Source organism: Rhizoctonia solani, chromosome 3 (assembly GCF_016906535.1).
Source record: "Rhizoctonia solani chromosome 3, complete sequence".
In the NCBI taxonomy this organism is placed as follows: domain Eukaryota; kingdom Fungi; phylum Basidiomycota; class Agaricomycetes; order Cantharellales; family Ceratobasidiaceae; genus Rhizoctonia; species Rhizoctonia solani.
Genome location: NC_057372.1, coordinates 1,339,625 through 1,359,427, shown reverse-complemented (window position 1 = coordinate 1,359,427; position 19,803 = coordinate 1,339,625). Strand labels below are relative to the sequence as shown.

General features: G+C 48.0%; 11 protein-coding genes across 11 annotated transcripts; 7 read left to right on the top strand and 4 right to left on the bottom strand.

Moving 5' to 3' along the window:
- Positions 1 to 321: 321 nt before the first annotated feature.
- Positions 322 to 763, top strand: RhiXN_02830 (Cytochrome C; the record flags this gene model as incomplete). Its single annotated transcript, XM_043322647.1, has 3 exons — positions 322 to 436; positions 495 to 694; positions 752 to 763. 3 exons carry the CDS (start codon positions 322 to 324, stop codon positions 761 to 763), a joined length of 327 nt encoding a protein of 108 aa, XP_043178143.1.
- A 269-nt stretch (positions 764 to 1,032) lies between these two features.
- On the bottom strand, positions 1,033 to 2,240 carry RhiXN_02829 (transcription initiation factor IIF subunit beta; the record flags this gene model as incomplete). Its single annotated transcript, XM_043322646.1, has 6 exons — positions 1,033 to 1,194; positions 1,247 to 1,438; positions 1,507 to 1,611; positions 1,670 to 1,758; positions 1,811 to 1,917; positions 2,032 to 2,240. 6 exons carry the CDS (start codon positions 2,238 to 2,240, stop codon positions 1,033 to 1,035), a joined length of 864 nt encoding a protein of 287 aa, XP_043178142.1.
- Positions 2,241 to 2,819: 579 nt separating this feature from the next.
- On the top strand, positions 2,820 to 3,254 carry RhiXN_02828 (uncharacterized protein; the record flags this gene model as incomplete). The annotated part of the gene is made up of 1 exon (XM_043322645.1): positions 2,820 to 3,254. One exon carries the CDS (start codon positions 2,820 to 2,822, stop codon positions 3,252 to 3,254), a length of 435 nt encoding a protein of 144 aa, XP_043178141.1.
- An 81-nt stretch (positions 3,255 to 3,335) lies between these two features.
- On the bottom strand, positions 3,336 to 4,825 carry RhiXN_02827 (HIT domain-containing protein; the record flags this gene model as incomplete). Its single annotated transcript, XM_043322644.1, has 3 exons — positions 3,336 to 3,532; positions 3,586 to 3,802; positions 3,854 to 4,825. 3 exons carry the CDS (start codon positions 4,823 to 4,825, stop codon positions 3,336 to 3,338), a joined length of 1,386 nt encoding a protein of 461 aa, XP_043178140.1.
- A 3,053-nt stretch (positions 4,826 to 7,878) lies between these two features.
- Positions 7,879 to 8,761, bottom strand: RhiXN_02826 (uncharacterized protein; the record flags this gene model as incomplete). Its single annotated transcript, XM_043322643.1, has 7 exons — positions 7,879 to 7,975; positions 8,030 to 8,215; positions 8,270 to 8,304; positions 8,362 to 8,436; positions 8,501 to 8,544; positions 8,594 to 8,669; positions 8,717 to 8,761. 7 exons carry the CDS (start codon positions 8,759 to 8,761, stop codon positions 7,879 to 7,881), a joined length of 558 nt encoding a protein of 185 aa, XP_043178139.1.
- Positions 8,762 to 8,983: 222 nt separating this feature from the next.
- On the top strand, positions 8,984 to 12,721 carry RhiXN_02825 (DnaJ domain protein; the record flags this gene model as incomplete). The annotated part of the gene is made up of 16 exons (XM_043322642.1): positions 8,984 to 9,064; positions 9,120 to 9,185; positions 9,242 to 9,393; positions 9,448 to 9,540; positions 9,597 to 9,999; positions 10,052 to 10,198; positions 10,269 to 10,434; positions 10,699 to 10,764; positions 10,971 to 11,005; positions 11,057 to 11,331; positions 11,383 to 11,801; positions 11,850 to 11,952; positions 11,979 to 12,167; positions 12,223 to 12,373; positions 12,425 to 12,621; positions 12,676 to 12,721. The coding sequence occupies 16 exons, from the start codon at positions 8,984 to 8,986 to the stop codon at positions 12,719 to 12,721; spliced, it is 2,589 nt and encodes an 862-aa protein (XP_043178138.1).
- Positions 12,722 to 13,126: 405 nt separating this feature from the next.
- RhiXN_02824 (uncharacterized protein) lies at positions 13,127 to 14,077 on the top strand (the record flags this gene model as incomplete). The annotated part of the gene is made up of 5 exons (XM_043322641.1): positions 13,127 to 13,270; positions 13,325 to 13,568; positions 13,635 to 13,829; positions 13,882 to 13,953; positions 14,031 to 14,077. 5 exons carry the CDS (start codon positions 13,127 to 13,129, stop codon positions 14,075 to 14,077), a joined length of 702 nt encoding a protein of 233 aa, XP_043178137.1.
- Positions 14,078 to 14,295: 218 nt separating this feature from the next.
- Positions 14,296 to 16,034, bottom strand: RhiXN_02823 (uncharacterized protein; the record flags this gene model as incomplete). The annotated part of the gene is made up of 5 exons (XM_043322640.1): positions 14,296 to 15,077; positions 15,210 to 15,376; positions 15,487 to 15,574; positions 15,648 to 15,949; positions 15,997 to 16,034. 5 exons carry the CDS (start codon positions 16,032 to 16,034, stop codon positions 14,296 to 14,298), a joined length of 1,377 nt encoding a protein of 458 aa, XP_043178136.1.
- Positions 16,035 to 16,307: 273 nt separating this feature from the next.
- RhiXN_02822 (importin beta N-terminal domain) lies at positions 16,308 to 16,862 on the top strand (the record flags this gene model as incomplete). The annotated part of the gene is made up of 4 exons (XM_043322639.1): positions 16,308 to 16,347; positions 16,409 to 16,467; positions 16,518 to 16,622; positions 16,677 to 16,862. 4 exons carry the CDS (start codon positions 16,308 to 16,310, stop codon positions 16,860 to 16,862), a joined length of 390 nt encoding a protein of 129 aa, XP_043178135.1.
- A 50-nt stretch (positions 16,863 to 16,912) lies between these two features.
- Positions 16,913 to 19,313, top strand: RhiXN_02821 (importin subunit beta-1; the record flags this gene model as incomplete). The annotated part of the gene is made up of 12 exons (XM_043322638.1): positions 16,913 to 16,954; positions 17,015 to 17,167; positions 17,216 to 17,369; positions 17,417 to 17,526; positions 17,582 to 18,006; positions 18,124 to 18,222; positions 18,276 to 18,420; positions 18,470 to 18,541; positions 18,590 to 18,731; positions 18,785 to 19,119; positions 19,172 to 19,268; positions 19,309 to 19,313. 12 exons carry the CDS (start codon positions 16,913 to 16,915, stop codon positions 19,311 to 19,313), a joined length of 1,779 nt encoding a protein of 592 aa, XP_043178134.1.
- Positions 19,314 to 19,357: 44 nt separating this feature from the next.
- Positions 19,358 to 19,654, top strand: RhiXN_02820 (importin subunit beta-1; the record flags this gene model as incomplete). Its single annotated transcript, XM_043322637.1, has 2 exons — positions 19,358 to 19,570; positions 19,631 to 19,654. 2 exons carry the CDS (start codon positions 19,358 to 19,360, stop codon positions 19,652 to 19,654), a joined length of 237 nt encoding a protein of 78 aa, XP_043178133.1.
- Between the last annotated feature and the right edge of the window lie 149 nt (positions 19,655 to 19,803).

Genomic DNA, 19,803 nt, shown 5'->3' with positions numbered 1-19,803 from the left:
CGGTATTAATTGTTCCATTCATTCATTGTACATTATTACGATTGCTTGCTTTTTCATACATAACCTGTTTCGGACACGTGCGGGTAGTTTTCATCCATCTCTCAGAGCAAACCGTAGGTTCTGTCAAGCCAGTGTGCGAGAATTCCAATATGCGGCGTAATTCCCAGCCCTCCTATTGGCTAGAGTTGCATCCGATCCGATACACTCCGGCTGACCCTTGGTTTCCCGCGCATCATAACTTGACTTTTAAATTCTCGCTCTCCATCATTCAACTTTCTCAACCACATCCTCCACCTCTCACACCCACCTCATCTCTACAAAATGCCTTTCGCTGAAGGAAAAGCTGAAGCCGGTGCTAAGCTGTTCACGACTCGCTGCGCCCAATGCCACACCACTGAGGCTGGCGGAGCTCACAAGGTTGGCCCTAACCTGCATGGTGCGCCTCATGTATGCTCGATGTCATTGTGGAGTACTGACGCGTAGCGTGTGTGTAGGATTGTTTGGCCGCAAGTCCGGACAGGCATCAGGCTTCTCATATACCGAGGCAAATGTCAAGAAGGGTGTTACATGGAATGAGCAGACCTTGTTTGAGTACCTAGAGAACCCCAAGAAGTACATTCCCGGCACCAAGATGGCATTTGCTGGTCTCAAGAAGGACAAGGATCGCAACGACCTCATCACCTGGCTCCGAGAGGTACGTACCTTATAATAGTCCCAGCTAGAAACCTTTGCTAACACAATGACATCACAGAACACCAAGTAGACATCCATTGTATCACTTTTATCATTCATTTGTGTTTTATTTGCATGTAATGCATATTCTATTTCATCACTAGCGAATAGCCCCACTCAGTAGACATCTAAATGTTATTCGAATGCTCTTGCATTGCACAATAATATATGATTGTAGAAACATGAAAACAGACAAACCACCAACAAGAAAAGTCCGTGCTTATAGCCATTAATAACATCCAGAATATAGTGGGCGCCCCACGTATAGATCGTTACCTCCAAAGACATCGCTCACGTTTGCTATATGCCAGTGACTTCGTCCATGTCTTCGTCTTCATCCTCATCTTCGTCTGATTCGACCATATTCATAGACGAAGTAGCAGCGTTAGCTTCGGGAGGAGGTGCACCAAACTGTTGAGCATATGATGCTTGTAGTGACCATGTATTCGTATGTGGCCCAGACTAAAGGAACTGTTTGTATGCGTTGCTGACCGCTAATTAATGGAATGCTCACCTTGTGCAAAATAGCTATTTCTTCTAGAGTCTCCTTTAGGTAATCAAGTGGTTGTTTGGTTCGCTCACGCAAGACTTTCATAGACCAATGCGATTGAACCATGAAAAGTTTGAAAAGCATATCGAGGAGTTCGTTTTTGGGAATGCGTGCCGCACGTTCGAATTGACCTGCAGCAGGTTTTGGTTTTTGTTTCTGTTAAAGACCATTAAGTTTAACAATGGATCCAGAGATACAATAGCTGTAGTCAAATTCAAACTTACGACCATATTTGAGAAGTTACCCAAATGGCCAGCACCGCTCGCAATCTTCTTGATCTGTGCGTTCCCATCGTCAATTTGGATAAGTTGCCTTCTCGGTTCATTGGCCTTGGTAAACGCGATGTTGAATAGCTAGACTAAATGTGTATAGTAATTCAACGCTCACCTCACGATTCCGTTCATGAATGTTCCTCGTCCATTTCTGAGTCAGGGCAGGTTGAATATGCCATTGTTGATCGATTGTTGACTCAAGCTCTGGATCCAACAGTCAGTATAGCCGTTGGACGTTTGATTATCGCAGTCTTACGCATATCAGTTTGTATAGGAGTTGTCTCGCTTATGACAAACATGTTTTTGGGGCGGACTGCCGTCGGCGTCAGGGTGAAAACCGCCCCCCGCAGACTCTCCTTGAGACTTGGGTCGTTGGATAGCAATAGCTGAATGACTGGTGGTTCCGTCCTTACAGTTTTTGCCGACGATTAAGTCCTTCCGAGGAGTACGATACGATTATAAATACACCGTACTCACTCGTGATACACTCGCAAGGTGCCAAGGTCCTCGCCGTCTTTGTCAATCCTCATCCAGCTCTCCATCACTGTTCTAGGAACTTTAACCAGCCAAACAGTTCCGCTAGCGCCGCGAATTACGAGGTCCTCGTTGGGACCTTCCTCATCAGAGTCCGAGTTCGAGTCCAAATCCGAGTCGCGGGCACGTGGCGCTGGTTCGTCATACTCCATAATCAAGTGAGGATTTTAGTCAAGTATGTATGATTTTAGCAGCTTTACGAGCGGGAGTACTTAAGCGTCAGAAAATCAAACACTCGTGGGTTTCACGCTCGCCACAACCAGAGCCAAGGTATGGTTGTCTGGACTTCCAAGACAAAGAGTCACGTGGTAGCGAGCAGATCGCATGGAGTCATGGACCCTGACCGGTTATTCAATTCAGACTTTATGTATCTATCTGAGAGGCGTTGACGCTGATCAACCAGAATGAGGTATCGCATGTCTTCTGTTGGCGTGTGAGGGTTGGTTCTCGAGGATCCCATAGTGCCCACGCCCCTGCTACCAGCGCTTTCAGTCACTGTGGGCGTTGTCAAGGGTATCACTGAGCATGTCCATTCACTATCGTACCGAGCATTTTCCTAAAAATCGCAGGGGTATATGTTCAAGCTGGTAAGGATACTACATGATTGTTGCTATAGATCAACAGTGGTAAATTACTTGGCCGGACAGGACGTTGAATTCTTTGAGCTATCCGAAAATCGGATCCCAAAGGGGCATACTACTGCTGAACAATTATGCTCTACAAATACCAACATGTCTTCGTCATACACTTCTCCCCTTACGGTCCTACCCGAAGTGTCCTCGAAAGGCCAACCACAAGGTTCCCCTTCAAATTGGGACAGCACAAGTGGGTCCCGTGGCCTCGACAGCCCAGAGACAAACATCCCATCTCACGCGGTTGCGACGTGTGAGCCATACTTGCGATACCCACAACCAGTGCACACGGCTAGCCCCCTTCTTACTCACGACACCGAGGGTGATACCTGGGCCATCAATCAATATATCACATCGGATCCGCGTTTCCGTGATAGCACCCTCGTGTTCCCTCGGATTCACCAGCCTTCTAATCCATCCTGGCCATTCTGGAGGCGACACCGTGTTGCTATCTTAACTATGCTTGCTACTCTCGTCGCTTTCGGATTCGTTTTGGCAGCTATCATTGGGAGTGTTGTGATCAAGAATGATTAATAATTATAGTCCTTTTAAACATAGTTCCCACAATTGCACAGGCATGCATAAAATACCCAGGAATATAACAATTTTTTTTCGTCAATTATCAGCTTCGTCGCTCTCTCCCTCCCCGTCTTCTTCCCCGTCGTCATCCACACCTTCAGGAGCGAGACCTGTCCCTCCCCCCCAAGTTCGCTCCCAGGGTGAGTCTCCTCCGGGATCTCCCGCCCGCAACTCCTGCACGCGAGATATTAATTCCTGTCTAGTCGCGAGTAGGTCCTTGAGATGATCGATTGCTAGAAGTACACTGGTCAGGTAGATATCGGCGGACATAGCGGGCAGTCCATACTCTTGATGAGAACCACGCTCTCGCTCCGGGGCCCAGCCCGACCGTCTATCCTTTCCCCATCAGTAGCTGACGATCGAGCACGGGACCTGCGTCGGCGCCGCCCTTCTCCGTCAGCCGCATGTTCAACATCGTCCGCTTCGGCCGCTGCTATTGCCATGCGTAAGCTAGGCACCTCTTCGCAGAGTAGAGCATATCCGTGGCGAATCGTAGCTCGCCGCTAAAACCACCCTTGGTAAGAATTTTAACATTCCGATATAGGCCTTCGTACCTTTTGTTCCGAGTGAATATGATTACGCTTTTTTTGATCCTTAGTCAACAATTTTGGTTTTTCTCTGACGATTGAACTGGATCCCGAGTCACTGGTCAAATTCAGAGTGCCTCTGTTCCTGGCAAGTTTAGCATTTGAAGACTCGGGATTATTGTATCCCTTGATGGATTCCGCCACATGAAGGCCCAATGATGAGCCAGGTGGATTGTTCGAGCTCGAGACAGAATTGGAGGTTGAAGAACGTCTTCGGAGATTCGGGGGCTGGGATGAAGCAGAGGCTGTTCCTCCGTTATTATGATGTGGAGGCAGAATGGTGGGTGGCGAAAGTGCGGGAGGGAACTGGTCAGAACGAAGTGCCATAAACTGAGAGCCAGTAGAAGCGGACTGCGCATGGAGGGGTTGGGGTGCATGTGTTACTAATGAGGAATAATTTGTTGTTGGATTTGTTCCCGATAAATAAGAAGGGCCATCGGTCGCTGGTCCCGGGGTAGGTGTCGAAGGAGATGATTCATTAGATGCCCAACGGTGTGCTCCCTGTAAATAATTGCCTTGCCCGCCAAACGGTGGATTAGACCGTAACTGAGAATCGAATCCCAACAGCGAACTAGGTGTGGCCTGGTTGTGATCCAGCCGCCAATCGTCCTGATTTTGGCGCTCGCTTTGAGGTTGACTCGATCTATGGCGTTCGAGTGGTCGTATCGGACCATATTGATCGGGCGTATGAGATGGTTCGGACTGCAGAGACATGAGGGCGGAAGTTGCCGATTGTAAATGCTCTTTTCCTTGAGCGACTGCGATAGTCGAATGTGCATACGTTGGAGAGTACATTCCCCATGATGTCGATGCATCAACAGTTCTAGGATCACTAGATTGGTAAACGTAGGTACCGTAGGCATTTGGATTGACGCGAGGATCCATAGCAATGAACAAGGGAGAATACTCGACGTACTCGTGCTGACCAAGGAGAGTCATTGGACAAGGAAGGATGAGGGTCTTGAAGTTGGTTGGTTAACTTTGGCTCTTGGTCTAAATATTGTTGAGTTGGTCCGTTGGAGAGTTACAGCAAATTCTTCGAAAGAAGGAAGAGAGGTCGAAGTAGGGATTAAGTCCCTCCCAGGAAGCAGGTGATTTCCGGTCTGAGGGGTCCGGCCAAATATGGTAGGACCCTTAATCGTTGATTGGATCATTGCTATCGCCAGCGCGTTGCTCCCAAACCAAGTGTCTGCAACGTCTTGCAGCCACTGATTGGACTTGAGCCCCCAATGAACGAGGCCAAGTGTCATAGCCGGTTGCCTGGTGTATCGCCTCGCTCCATTATTGCCACCAAGCACTACGAATTCAATATGTGCGGCATACTTCAGGTCTAAATTCACTGCAAGAACTCGACCAACCCACACACATCCCTCATCGACCGCAATATGTACTTTGTAATCATTTCAAAAACACCAAACTCAGCTCGGGCGGAATAGATGCGTTTAGCAGCGAGAGCTTCCAATGATCCGCCATTTCCTGCGCCCCCGGCTACGTTTGATTCCCTGCTCCGAGATCTCAGGTTTCTACCGAGTCGTAGACTCAAGAGCTATGTTTATCGGACAGAATCACTACGTCTTTTATCAGTCACTATATGCTATTACCTCGCCACAGCATTATAGTGTGACCACACAGGCCTAGGGCTGCTTTGATGTTTCAGCGTGAGTACTGATGAACGTACGATGCTTTTCTCGAACAGCAGGCCAGCAAATCCAACATGGAGGTATTCTAGGTCCACATATCCTATTTCCCGTACAAATCTCGAAGAGCTTGTGGAAAACTTCGAATACACATTGTAATTATGGTCGCGTGCATTGAATTCACCATTGTACTCAAGCGGAAGTCGAGGAGCATGTCAGGTGATTGCCAGGCCTATTGTGCAAGCTATCCCGCTAATTTGACGTAGTACTACGATGTTATGCCGGGTCTTTGACGCTCTGACTAGACCCTCTAAGATGTTTTGGGGCTCTCATGCACCGAACACCGATCCTCCATGGCACCAAGTAGGGTTATTTAGTGCTCCACGCACACGTCCCTGCCTCTTTCAAATAATGTCCACGAGTTCAGGATGATACGTGAGAGTATCTCATCTGCTCAAGATTTTGTAGCAACCACTAAGATTGTTAAGTGGTTGGCGACACATGACTGCAACGAGAAATCGGATCTTCGAGATAGTAAGTAGGATAACAAGTCCCGGAGTCCCAGTGTCCCAGAAGGTCTCTTCTATATGCGTCTGTCAACTGTGGTACGTTGGGCGATCAAACAGGGTAACTTCTCAAACCATGTGCTCCTAGCACTCAATTGAATAATTTCGCAAATTTGCTAATTGCTTCCAACGAATGGAAAGCCGCTGTTCCGCCGGTCACAGCCGCTGGAGGTGCTACAAAAAATTTGACCCACTGTTTCGTCATCGTTTACGTTGATTTTCAGACAAGTTTGTGGTCAGCGCCCATGGAACACGCTACCACCCTCCGTGCATCAACTTAATACGCAAATTTGAGCGCCCACGAAACGTCCAAATCGTTGTTCCAACAAGTATCTAGCTCCTAGGAAATAGACACTAATAGACAACAATCGTCGTATCAGTATCGTGGATTTCTGGCTGACACGTTGATTCTTGATGACCTGTTGCACTTTTGAGATCCTGTCATGCAGAGGTAGGGTTAGTTCCATCAAGTTAGATCGGGACTCGTCGCTTTTGGCACACCGGCCAAGTATTTTGTGGTTTGTTCGTATATGGTTAACACAGTCTTGAACATTATCAATTTGACTGATCAAGGATTAAATATTGCATTACTCTGCGTCGAAGATAAGTTCTTATACTAATACAGTGCTCATAATGCGTGAAGTTTGTGTCTTGCCGACTATTCGGAGCTCTAATATGTCTCATCCCGTTTTCATAAACATGCCAAGAGGTAGCACACTCACACCGACGAAATTCCGTCAGTAACATCCCACTGCCATAAACCAGTTCTCGGGTCTACATCAGCAACGCGATTGCTCGCCAAGATCATGTCTTATGTGAGGTTGTAATAAAAGGTAGTGTTCCGGAAGGGCTGGAGCGTGTTTTGATCCCAGTAAACATCAGTATTTGTATTGAGACAAAGAAGTCAGTAGCCGGTGGCTAATGTTGCTGCGTAATAGGAGATACGCTCATACCAGTCCCTATAGGCAGTGAGCATGATCCAATAATGTCCAGGAATAGTTCAAATTGGCCTAATACCCTCAGGAACCCAAACCTAACGGAGGAAATCATTGAATTATTTCGTGTTTCTCAACCTGTGCGCCCACTCGGTCCAAATCCCGAGCTACCTAATATACGGCTGAGCTAAAAGTCGACTTCGTGCCTATCATTCCGTGCAGAAGTATCTTATCAGGGTGCTTGGGCTGCATGCGCCGGGTTTCCAGTATATCGTAGCTTGAAGGATGGCGTCGGGGCCAAAAGGTGATGCCGAGGAATTTTGCGTGTGGGAAGGATGACGATCTGGGCCGGACATAGTTTTCGAAGGCAAATCAGGCTTGGATCAGGTGAATTATCTGATCGATAATAGAATCGGAGATATATGGCAATAGCAATACAATTGTGGAATAACTCAGAAATGATCGAATCCCAACTTGTTCCACTGAAACTTGTTCCTTCTAAATGAATATTCTAACGAAAAGTTAGTCTAGAAATATCACAAAAGAGTTGTAAGGCTAGTCTTCAGCACGTTGTGATCAATAAGCCTAATTCCTGGTATGACCTTGTTATACTCTTCACGCTGTACTGCTCCATTGCGATGTTTACAGCATTACTAGTGGGCCCTCCAAAAGCGACCCCTTGATGCAATACGCATCCTCCTATTGTAGCAAACACACCGTGTGGCTCCGGGAGGACACCGTTGAGCTTCGGGCAGCCCGATAAAAACATGCCCCACCGAGTCAGATTAGTTTCAGCTCGCTTAATTGTGAAACATTAGTTCGACTACATCAGCAAGTCACCATCCTCCCATATCTTAGCGCTCGCCTCTTGAACTGTCAAATGAGAACTCGCGCAGATCGCCCAGAGATACAGTACGGAGCGCAGATGAATCGGTCGCACTAAGAACCACTCTGGGATGAGTTGCGGTGTTAGAAGCATTCAGCCTGTAATGTACGATCACATACTTGGGTACCGCATCGCGACTGATATCTCCTGACCTATAAGCGAGTAGGGCCTCTTTCCAGCGATTGACGCACAGGCACCAACGGCACCCAGAAGTTAAACCAGGAAACGCAGGAGGATGAGGAGTAGAAAGGTCATTGCCCCGAGAAGCCGAAAAGTCCAGGAAAAGGCTAGGTTGTAGAACAGGGCTGCGTGTAAAGTAGTGCATGCAACCTAGAAACACATACATACTCCGAAACTACACCAGCGATAGTGTGCTCCCCCAAATCGGATCGGTCTGTAAAAGGTAAATTCAAAAGGCGTGGATGGTAAATTCTACAAGAGCTTCTCTCACCAGTGCGGCAGTAGCCGTCTCTGAGTGGTTCTGAGCAGGATATTCAAAGATACTGAAATTAATAGGCGCACTAACCTAAAAAATCCCTAAGTGGATCGTGTCGGAATAATTTTCAACCTTCGGATAGAATAGAACTTACCGTTATTGGTGAAACTGAGTGACGTTCCAACGATGTACCAAGAACTAAGTATTTATTCAGCGTATTAATTGTAACTTGCAGGTAGTAGCATACCATTGAGTGGCTGGGCATTATTCGGAATATCATCCGGAGTATGGATGCGGAAGCCATGAGCGCTGACCTTATCTGCCTATTTTGTTGAAAGAAAGTAAGCTGACTCTTATGTACAGATTTCACCAATACTCGTGGGCAAGTCCTTAGTCCTGTTCCAAACCGCAGCATAAGTCTGTCGACGTTAGGAACAAATCCTCGAATCAGATGATGTCAGGTCACGTGAGAAATAGTACCCTCTAGAATTAACTGGCAGGTTCCAGGCGCTTGTTGAATTTACCACGGCGAAGGCCTGCATATATAAAGCGACGCTCCGACGTCACCTACGAAACAACTTTCGCATTCTTCCTCACTTCCTGCACATAGCCTCAAGCTCCATCTCTGTACTCTGCGATGGGAAAAGACTACTATGCATTGCTCGGCGTTAGCAAGGACGCCACTGATGATGACATCAAGAAGGGATACAAGAAAATGGTAAGTAATCGCAAGTATTTGCGGAAGCCGCCTGTTCATCTCATCTGTATTACAGGCCTTGAAATGGCACCCCGATCGAAACAAGGGTAACACTGAGGCAGCTTCCCAAAAATTCAAAGAGGTATGCTATTGGTTCAGAAAGTAAAGAAGTAGTTATTCTCACTTGGATGTCACTAGATCAGCGAAGCATTCGAAGTACTCTCCGACAAAAACAAGCGGGAAATATACGATCGCTTTGGCGAAGAAGGGTTGAAGGGCGGCCCACCACCGAGCCCAGGTGGTGGCGGCGGTGGATTTGCCGGAGGTTTTCCTGGAGCCAGTTTCGGAGGGTGAGTTTGCGTCGAGAGAGTTGCGCCGCCGGCATGTACTGACACACGCCCTAGGTTCCCTGGAGGTGGCACAACCTTTACGTTTTCGTCCGGAGGACCCGGCATGGGTGGTGGATTCAAAGCGAGCGACCCCAATTCCGTGTTTGAGTGAGTATCAAACTTACTCATTGGGCCTCTGATTTTACTAACTATGGATTTAACAGACAATTCTTCAAACAATTTGGTGGAATGGGCGGTGGGGGCATGGGTGGTGGATTCGGTAGTATGGAAGAAGATGACCACTTTGGTGGTGGTGGTGGCTCTCCATTCTCTTCGTTTGGTGGCGGCGGATTCGGCGGTAGCCCGTTTGGCGGTGGCAGCTCGTTCAGAAGCGCAGGTATGCCTGGAGCATTCCCAGCTGGAGAGGGCATTCCTCGTTCTAGCGGCAGGCGGGCAAGTAGCATGAACGGCGCGCGCAGCGAGCCGACCCAGTTGCCAGACGTCATCCATCCTTTGAAACTCTCGCTCGAAGATATATTCAAGGGAACAAAGAAGCATCTCAAGCTCAAACGAAAGCTTCTGGATGGTTCAACCGAGGCCAAGGACATCGAAATTGACGTATTGCCTGTAAGTTCTTTTTGCTAACGTCATACGCAGACGTATTAATTTGATGTTACAGGGGTGGAAGGCAGGGACTAAAGTTCGATATGCACGCATGGGCAATGAACGGGCTGACGGAGAGGCGGCGGATGTCGTCTTTGTTGTGGAAGAAAAAGAGCATCCTCGGTTCAAGCGTGAGGGGGAGGATCTTATTACTACCTGCAAAGTACCACTTCTCGAGGCCCTCACAGGCGAAGGGGGTGCACACAACCATCGAATTACTCGACGGCTCTCAGCGAACTGTCCACACCCCTGCATCCATAATCAAACCCGGGCAGGAAACCCGTATCCCTGGTCTGGGTATGCCGGTCAGGAAAGAAGGCAAGGTGGTGCGCAAAGGCGATTTGGTGGTGAAGTGGGAAGTGGTGTTCCCTGATCGGTTGACCGACTCTCAAAAGATTGGTTTGCGAAAAGTGTTGGGTAAATGGGTTGGACTCTTTGTATTCGTGTAGCATATAGTTTGCCTTGTTTAAACATCATTGTACTTATATAATAATCATACAATCTCATTCAAATCTATTTTGGGATTCTCGGAGTGGTTGGAAAATCGATGCTTTCTAAGGCTGTGCTTGCTCTTTTGTGGGTGCCGTCGAGTTGGAACTACTCGGTACTGCGTCCACGAGACCACAGCCTTGAAGATCCCACAAAAGTGATTGACGAACACAGCACACGAGCACAATCCCGTTTACGACCACGACATGGCACAATCACGATACCAAGATGGAGGCCCAGGTAAGCCGAGTGCTCTGGTGTATGATGGCAACAGACATTACCCCTTGGCGGGCCCATTCCATGGATTCCCGCTGCTTTTAGGGGTCCTTTGCAACTCGGGCTATTTTAGTCTGTCGCGACGATTTCACCTCGTCTGTTTCTCCTCTCCTCTTCCATATTGGTTACTAGCCCATATTAACTGTCTGCCTGCCCTCGTCACTCGTTAGATATCAACAACTACTGGGACTCTTCCACTCCACCAGTGAGTTGCTAGCACCTGGTATTCACAATCCATCGCTCATATCCCGCATAGCCCCAGCGTCTGTCGGGAACAGACTCATATCACCAATCCAACTACGCTTCAGGCGACAACCTCGCGTCTTACGCCCCTCCGGCTAACCCCTTTCTCACACCAACCGGTCCATCTAACACCGCCACCCGTGGTCACTACTTTGCACCAGAGGCCGCGCTTCAAAACGTTCAAAGCATGCAACACGATAGGTACACAAACCTCGACGGCTCAGGCAACACCACTGGGGGCTCCAGTCCATGGCTTGAGAAGCAACAGCGTGACAACAAGCGCACCAAGTGAGTAATCATTATGCCGAGTTTGTCATCAATTGGTTCTCATTCGGCTAGATTGTGGATTTGGTGTTGTGGGGTCACCATTTTGATTCTCGTTGGCGCCGGTGTCGGCCTTGGCGTAGTCTTTCTCAGAAGTCTGGCGGGAGCAAGTCCGGTCCCACAGGACTTCTTCCGACGGCTCCATGGTCGCGATTCCCGGCACGGCTGGCGTTGTCTTGGCCGATCCCAACGACCATCCAAATTCGAAAAGGATTCGCGTCTCAAGAACTCATTCTACGGGTTTGCTTATACGCCACTCGGCGCGCTACTTCCTGAATGTGGTGCTACCCAAGCAAACGTTACCGAGGATATTCAACTCTTGTCGCAACTGACTACTCGTATTCGTCTCTATGGCTCCGATTGCAATCAAACTGCGCTTGTCTTGCAAGCCATCAAAGACACCAAGGTTGACTTGGAAGTGTTTGTCGGAATTTGTGAGTTTCTTGCCTTACCCCTGCCATGACTCGGACCCGTTCTTATAGACTTGGCAGACGTCAACGAGGACGATGCTGCCTATACTCGCCAACGCGACTTGATCAAGGATGCGATTACCACATACGGGACTGACCATATTGCTGGAGTATCGTCGGAAACGAGTATATCCTCAATAGCGTCACCGCTGCGAAAGAGACTACCGCTACTGGTACTGCTGGGTTGGCTGCAGCTGCCAAGCTGGTTGAGAAGATCAAGGACACTCGGCAGATGTTGGCTGGCATGAGCCTCAGCAAGAACCTTCCTGTCGGTACCAGTGACGCCGGAAGTTATTTCAACACGCCGCTCCTTGAGGCTATTGACTATGGGTGAGATAAGTTTGTGTACAACATGCTAAACTGGTGATTAATATGTTACTTATAGTCTGGCAAACGTTCACCCTTGGTTCGCTCATACCACCATCAACGACGCTGCTGGCTGGACATGGGACTTCTTCCAGCAAAACAATATTGCGCAGGCCAATGCGGTAGCCAACAAGCCGACCATGTACATTGCTGAAACAGGATGGCCAACAGTACGTCAACCAACTAAATCATTCCAGATTTGGTTGCTAATTTAAAATTAGCAATCTTCCAGTGTCGCGGCTCAAAATAATGGTGCAGCCGACGCATCCGTAAAAAACCTTCAGGTGTTCATGGACACGTTCGTGTGTGCATCCAACACTAATCAAACCAACTACTTCTTCTTCGAGTTCAAAGATGAGCCTTGGAAGGATGCCTTGTACGGTGGTGTTGAGGGTTGGTGGGGCGTCTTTGACGCTGAGTGAGTTCCACAATTGTTTTCATCTTGGCTTTCGCTAACCCCTCTTTTTATCAGCAAAAAACTCAAGGATGTTACTATCCCCGACTGCGCCCACCATTAGTTCGATGATTGGATGATATATGGTTGCTTTCGATTTTTACATCTTGTTTTTTGGACTCCTCGGACTGCACATGCCTGAGGCACTTTGTTTTTGTACCTATATCCTAGTACTGAAACACGGACAGTTAATTCATCCTCTCTTTTATATCACAAGAGATAATTAATTTACTTGGCGCAAAGTTGTGATCATATTGTGCTGAGACGCTTTCCACTTTTTTATGATCCCAATCAATGCAGTTTATCAGGCGACGGAACAGATAGAGGTGAAATTACTCCCTGCCTTACATCACCACAAGTCGCACGTGCGCCGATCATTACCGTTTCACGCTTCCCACCACAACTTTCTACTTCCCTTGGACGAACCAGTTCGGCCTTAAAGTAACCGGACGAGACAAACAAAGCTGAAATGTCGTCTGAGCCTCCCAGAGTCACTGTGACCCAACCAACTCCACAAACGGAACCTGCTCAACTCAACATGACATCGTCGTCAGATACCGCACAGACTCACGAGGAGGACGGTTCGATATTCAAGCGGTCAATGCACGTAGTGGTTAGTTCGCTTAATTGGATCCACTTGTTTTCTTTGCTGAATCTCAATGTCCAGTCTGATTTGTTTTCGCCCTTTTCGTCGACGGCGCTTGCATCACTTCCTCGCAACCCCGTTGGCTTCCGTGCACGTTCGACTAGGATTGACCGGATCCCTGATTCGGGTGCTACAGATGGTGTTCCCAACTATCGATCTGTCGAAGCTGGAGGTTCTTCCCAGGGCCGAGTCAGAGTTCGAGTACCTAAGAAAATCGCTACTCCTATCAAGGTTGAAACCAAGGTTTGGTTGGCTAACGAACGCAGTGAGTTCCAAAGACCTGAATTTTTTTCTTCTTTTATTGGATACCTCATTGACTGTGTTCCAACAGCTTGGGTATCATACCTAAACATGGGCGTCTTGCTATCTACCTTGTCCTTGGCATTATTTAACGCATCCAATGACGCAATTTCCTTATTATTCGCTTATATTTACGCCGTGATTAGTGTCGCTGTTATGGTCTATGGTTATGTCATCTACCAGAGGCGTATTACCCGTATTCGGAAGAGAGATCCAGGTCATTTTGGTACGTGTAGTTTTTTCTTATATTGAGTGATTCTTTGCTAACTTGACCGTAGACCAGATTGTTGGCCCAGTCTTGATTTGTGCGGCTCTGTTCTTTGCTGTGCTCGCCAATTTTATTATCAGAAGTACGTTTTGTTTTGAATCACCAAATATGACTATACTGACTGCCACTATCTCTCGTTTCGGTTTGCATCCTATTCAGTCCGCGAATGGCAAGTTACTTTTATCCTTCCGACCGAGACATACTAATTTCCAATTGCTCATAGGCACCATTAGTCTTTCATGTATTAGGATTTCACGAATTAATATCGGACATCATGCCCCGTAACGTTCAAACATTCATGCTTGAGTAATCTTTTCGCCAATATTCCCCTGGCATAGAAAACGGACACCCATAGTCCATAGGGTGAGTCTGGCTATTGATCATAAGGGGTGTGTCGTATCTACGAATCCATTCCCGCATCCACCTATGGATAGTCGTCGAATAGCCGTAATCCAATTTTCCGACGGCTTCCCTCTTCGGTTGTCAATGGGCTATCGGGCTCCTGGGATGGACTCGGAGTTGATTCTGCGCTTGCGAAATTAAAGGAAACATAACAGTTATCCAGATTGGGTGTCCGTTTCGTAGCCGCGGCTAGGTCTCTGTTGGCCAACTTCCCATGACTGTTTGAATAGCCTGGCGACAGAGGTATCAGACCTGAAGTGTGTCGTCGATGGATGGGGTGTGATCGAAGGGCGTATTTGTCGAGAGGACTAGATGACATCGTTCCACTACCAGAATTACTGTGAAATTTCCCGGCAGGCCTTGTTTGTGGAGAGTTGAGCGAGTTTGTTCCTTCAGGAGTTTTCAAGCTAGGTTTCCCATGGACCTTGGATGGGGAGTCTGAAGAACCGTCTCTCTTTAAGGAGTGGTTGCGTCCCTGCCTATCTCTCATCAAGCTAGGAATGATTTGGTTTCCAATATCCAGACCATGTCCCTTGCCTGGTGCATCTGAAAGTCTGGTTCTGGGGTTCCGTTGGTCTTGGAACGAAGGTGCCATTTTTGGCTCTGGGTCCGTGGTGTTTCCGTCGAGTACGTTGACCTGGGCTGGAGCGAAAAGATTGAAGATCCTCGCTTGGCTGTCATCCTCGCTTGGTTGCATGGGGTGATATTCTGGTATCCGTTGGATTGATGAACCGGTAGAATGCCTTGTGATCAAGGTTTGCGTAGCTACACGCAGCGCGTCTTCATATAGAGTAGGTGGTATATCTAGTGTCGTCAAAAGAATCGACAGTTAATCTTCAGGACGTGCGATGTATCAACTCGCCTATTTCTCCAGCACTGGATGGCGAGTTTACGCGCCCAGGTGAATCTACGGGCTGTTGATCATTTGCTCCGTACCAGCCATTCGTTCGTTCTGTGCCTCTTCAGTTGACTGATCGGTAGTTGCCTGCATTCCCTGTTCGTCGTTCGGGCTTCCGAAAGATAGCATATCCTCAATACATTCTACGCATGTATCCGCCTCCGTTGGGAGTCCCGGACTGGAGGAAGAAATAAATGCGTGACTCCTGTAGGGCATATGTTGTAAGTGAAAGGCTTAGGACTCCCTTCGATCACCTTACTGCCTCAGCTGGATAGTAGCAAGGTTGGTGTCTCCTGTCTTCCAGATATTCCATACCTGCGTTTTCTTGAAGCAATATCTAGACCGGCTAGATTTTTGGCGTCCATTGCAATTATCTGGGCACGCTTCGTATCAAGGGATTCGACTACGACAGGGTAAGAGTGTGCAGCGTTGCTCTCGGTAAGCACCTACTATTTTTCACTGCCCTCTCCACTAACTCGGGGAGTCGGTTTTGCTTTGTTGGCTTGTTTGGTCTTTCCAGAACGCGGGGGAGAACCGAGTGCTGGAATGAATGAAGTCACCTTCCGTTCCCAAGGCCGCATGTATTAGCTCCGACTGAAGATAATCTGATTGGGCGTGCTTGAACGAGACAAACGAAGTAGACTTTGGGATTGGTCCTCTATTTGGCTGGTCCTGTACTACAAGATTACGTGCTGTTACGCGTAACTTGGCAAAGTGGTGTTCCGTGTTGGCCCCGTGTTCAGATATCTTTAAGCCACTGGCACGTTTGGCTTTTTTTCTGTAATAAACGTAAGCATTGCATAGATCATCGTACAGGTACGGCACGTGCCCGCGTCCGCCCATCCAATTTGTACCACTGACATTGCGGATGGAGTCCAGAATTAATGACCGAGGAGGATGCAACCATGCCAGGTTTAGACCTTAATAAGCGCGCATGATTATGTAATCCTTACATCCTTGCCCTTGACCTGCTCTTTCTTTATCCTGCCACACCAGCGCGCCCCAACAACCGTTCGTTCTCGCAAGGTTTGTGGCCTCTGATTTGACGAATAGGTATGCCTTTAATAAATACAGATGATGACCTATTCAATCATATCTCTCGTTAGATACAAGTGCTCTAGAGCTCCTAGATAATAATGAGTGCAAGCGAAATTCTCGCTAATTCGTTCTCTGCAGGTACAAACACGCGTCATCCGACTCCAATAATATATGCTCATAAATTTCCTTTTCTATACAGATGCTGCGCTCCGCCATGACGCCGAGAGCAAGCTCGAAGCCCTGGCGCGCGACAATCTGGTATGTTTCAGCATTTTCCCCGTAGATTTTGGCTGACACGGTGTCCTCAGTCCACGTTCATGGCGACACTTATGCCTGAACTCACAAACGAGAACAATCCGCTCCCCGTTCGGAACGCAGCCGCCCTCAACATTAAGAACGCTATTGTCGCAAGGGTAATTGTGGCTTATCTAGATTGTCGATTCTGGCACTGAAATACCGTGCTACAGGACGCGAATCGCCAACAAGAGTTGAACGAAAAGTGGCTGGCATTACCTCAAGAAACGCGTAATGGCGTCAAGCATGGTGCCATGGCCACTCTTGGTTCTCCACAGCCTAGGGCAGGAACTTTTGCGGCCCAAGTCATTTCTGCTATTGCCGCTATCGAAGTCCCCGCCGAACAGTGGCCGATCTAATCACCCAACTTTTGACTTTTGCGTCAGACGGCTCGAATGTTGGTCTGAGGATGAATGCACTCACAGCTATTGGTCAAATTTGCGAAGTTGTGGTACGTGATAATTATACTTTTCCTCGATTTATTGATACAGAACACGGATGGATTGCACAGCCACCTTCTTCACTTAGCTCTCGTTCCAACGAAATCCTTACTGCCGTTGTGCAAGGTGCCCGGCGGGAAGAGCCAAGCCCCGAGGTTCAAGGTGCCGCTATTACAGCTCTTTTGAACTCTTTGGAGTTTATCAGGGATAACTTTGAGCGCGAGGTATGTAGCTTGATTTGTCGAAACGATTGCGTGCTAAATTTTCACCAGGGAGAGCGTAACTACCTGATGCAAGTAGTTTGCGAGGCCACTCAGAGCGAAAACCACCCTGTCCAAGTGGGAGCGTTTGAATGCTTGGTGAAGATTATGAGTCTGTACTATGACAAGATGGGCTTTTATATGGAACGAGCCCTGTTCGGGGTGAGTAAGCTGGATAAATGCGCATTAATGTTACTAATGTATTGGCAATAGCTTACGTAGTGGGTATGAAAAACCCAGACGAAAAGGTTGCACTTCAAGCAGTTGAATTTTGGTCGACTGTCGCCGAAGAGGAAATTGAGCTCAAGATGGAAGAAGCAGAGGTGCGTCTGACCTTGATGCAGGATGAAACAATTTCCGTAATTAATCTCAACTTAGGCACTTGAATATGGTGATCTGCCCGAACGGGAGAACAAAAAGTTCGCAACGACTGCACTTAATGACATTGTCCCAGTTTTACTCCAGCTCCTTACCCAGCAAGAGGAAGACGCGGACGAGGATGAATGGAATATTTCTATGGCTGCTGGAACTTGTCTTGCGCTCCTGGCTCAGGCGGTTGACGACGCGATCGTTCCGGTGGTCCTTCCGTTCATTGAGACGAACATCAAACATGACGACTGGCATCTACGTGAGGCTGCTGTGATGGTATTCGGCTCTATCCTTGAGGGGCCCGATCCAAACGTTCTTGCGGGGCTCGTCAGTCAGGCGCTCCCGGTCCTTATTGCCATGATGGCCGATTCAAACGCTGCTGTGAAGGATACTACTGCATGGACCCTTGGACGAATTTGTGAGCTCCTTGTCGGGTCCGTAAACATCGAAAGTCAGCTGCAGGCTCTTGTTACCGCCCTCGTGGTGGACTCGAGGATCGCCCGCGTATCATCGCCAACTCTTGCTGGGCGCTTATGAGCCTTGCCGAACAGCTTTCTCCTGAACCCGGCCCGACGGACACCTGCAGCAACTTCAACTCTGTCGCCGTTCTATCAAGGTATTGTTGACAAGTTGTTGGTGGTGACCGAAAAGTGGGTATATATACTTCATGATGACATACAACCGGCTAATATTTGCTTGAAAGACCCACCAACGAATCCAACTTCCGTACTGCGGCTTATGAAGCTTTGAACGCCTACATCGCGAACGCCAGTGCTGACACCTTTAATGCGGTCTCCCAAATTACGCTTACAGTGCTTCAGCGCATGGAAACCCTCTTGAATATTCAGGTCTGTTGCTATCTTCTTAGCATTGTGGTTGATATTCACGTCGAAGTAGAACGAGCTGCTTAATATCGACGATCGATCTAATTGGGCCGAGCTACAGAGCAATTTCTGTAGCGTCATCATTGTATGTTAAATGAAGAACACTTTGGTTCTTGCACTAACACACATACAGAGCGTGATTCGCAAGATGGGCGCCCAGGTCAAACCGCTAGCTGATAGGATCATGACCCTCACATTGCGACTTGTCCAGGCTGCAGGGAAGCAGTCGACCATCCTGGAAGACGGATTCTTGGTTGTCGGGACTATGTCATCTGGTAAGACTTCTTGGTCTTGGTGTTTTAACCGATCACCATGAACTCTTCCGCAGCCCTCGGACAGGACATCCAGCCTTATTTGGAGGCATTCCTACCTATTATTGTTGCAGCGCTGAAGAACCACGAGGACGCAGCACTTTGCACTGTTTGTATCGGTACCATCGGTGATATTGCCCGCGCTTTGCAAGAAAAGACTGTTCAATATGCCGCTGCATTCATCAGTCTATTACTCGAAAGCTTGCAGAGTCAGGTTATGGGCCGAAATGTTAAGATTCAAGTCCTTGCTTGCTTTGGTGATGTTGCGCTTTCGATTGGCCCCGAGTTCGCCCCTTACCTGGAGACCGCAATGACCGTCTTGAAGCAGGCGGGCGAGATCCAACCCAACCCGGTAAGCTTGCGCTTGAGTGCCACAAAATTCAGCCACTAACATGCAGAAAAAGATGGACTACGAGATGGTTGACTACGTTGCTCAACTACGTGAGGGTATACTCGACGCATATGTTGGCATTGTGGCTGGCTTCAAGTCTGCTGATAAGTGTAAGTATTTGTTCCTTAGTAAATTCATATATATGGCTAGCCTAAAAGGGTCACTATTTAGCTGAACCCTCCTTCCTTACGTGCAAACTATGCTTGGACTTTGCGCCCGTGCGCTGAGTGACGAGGAACGCCCCGATACCATTGTTCGCGCTGCATTTGGTCTTATTGGCGATCTGGCGGATCTCTACTCTAAGGGCCAAATCAAACCATTGCTCACTGAGGGGTGGCTCACTTCCGCCTTGCAACAAAAGCCAAAAGGTGCACCACAGGAAACCAAACGTGTTCTCAAATACGCACGCGAGGTACGTCTCAATCGATACAACGCTAATCATGTGCTTGTTTTTAACTTGATTCCTATTCAGAGTGTCCGAAGAGCAATTGCCTAGGTGGTCAAATTTATATTTGTGTTTTGAATCATTTTATTTCCTCCTTAGTAGGTTTCTCCCTCTTCCCTTCCATCTTCCATGTCGGTCCTTGCCCATCCTTGTCCATCCTAAAGTGTCATCCCTAAAATATATTGTTATAAATGGTCTCA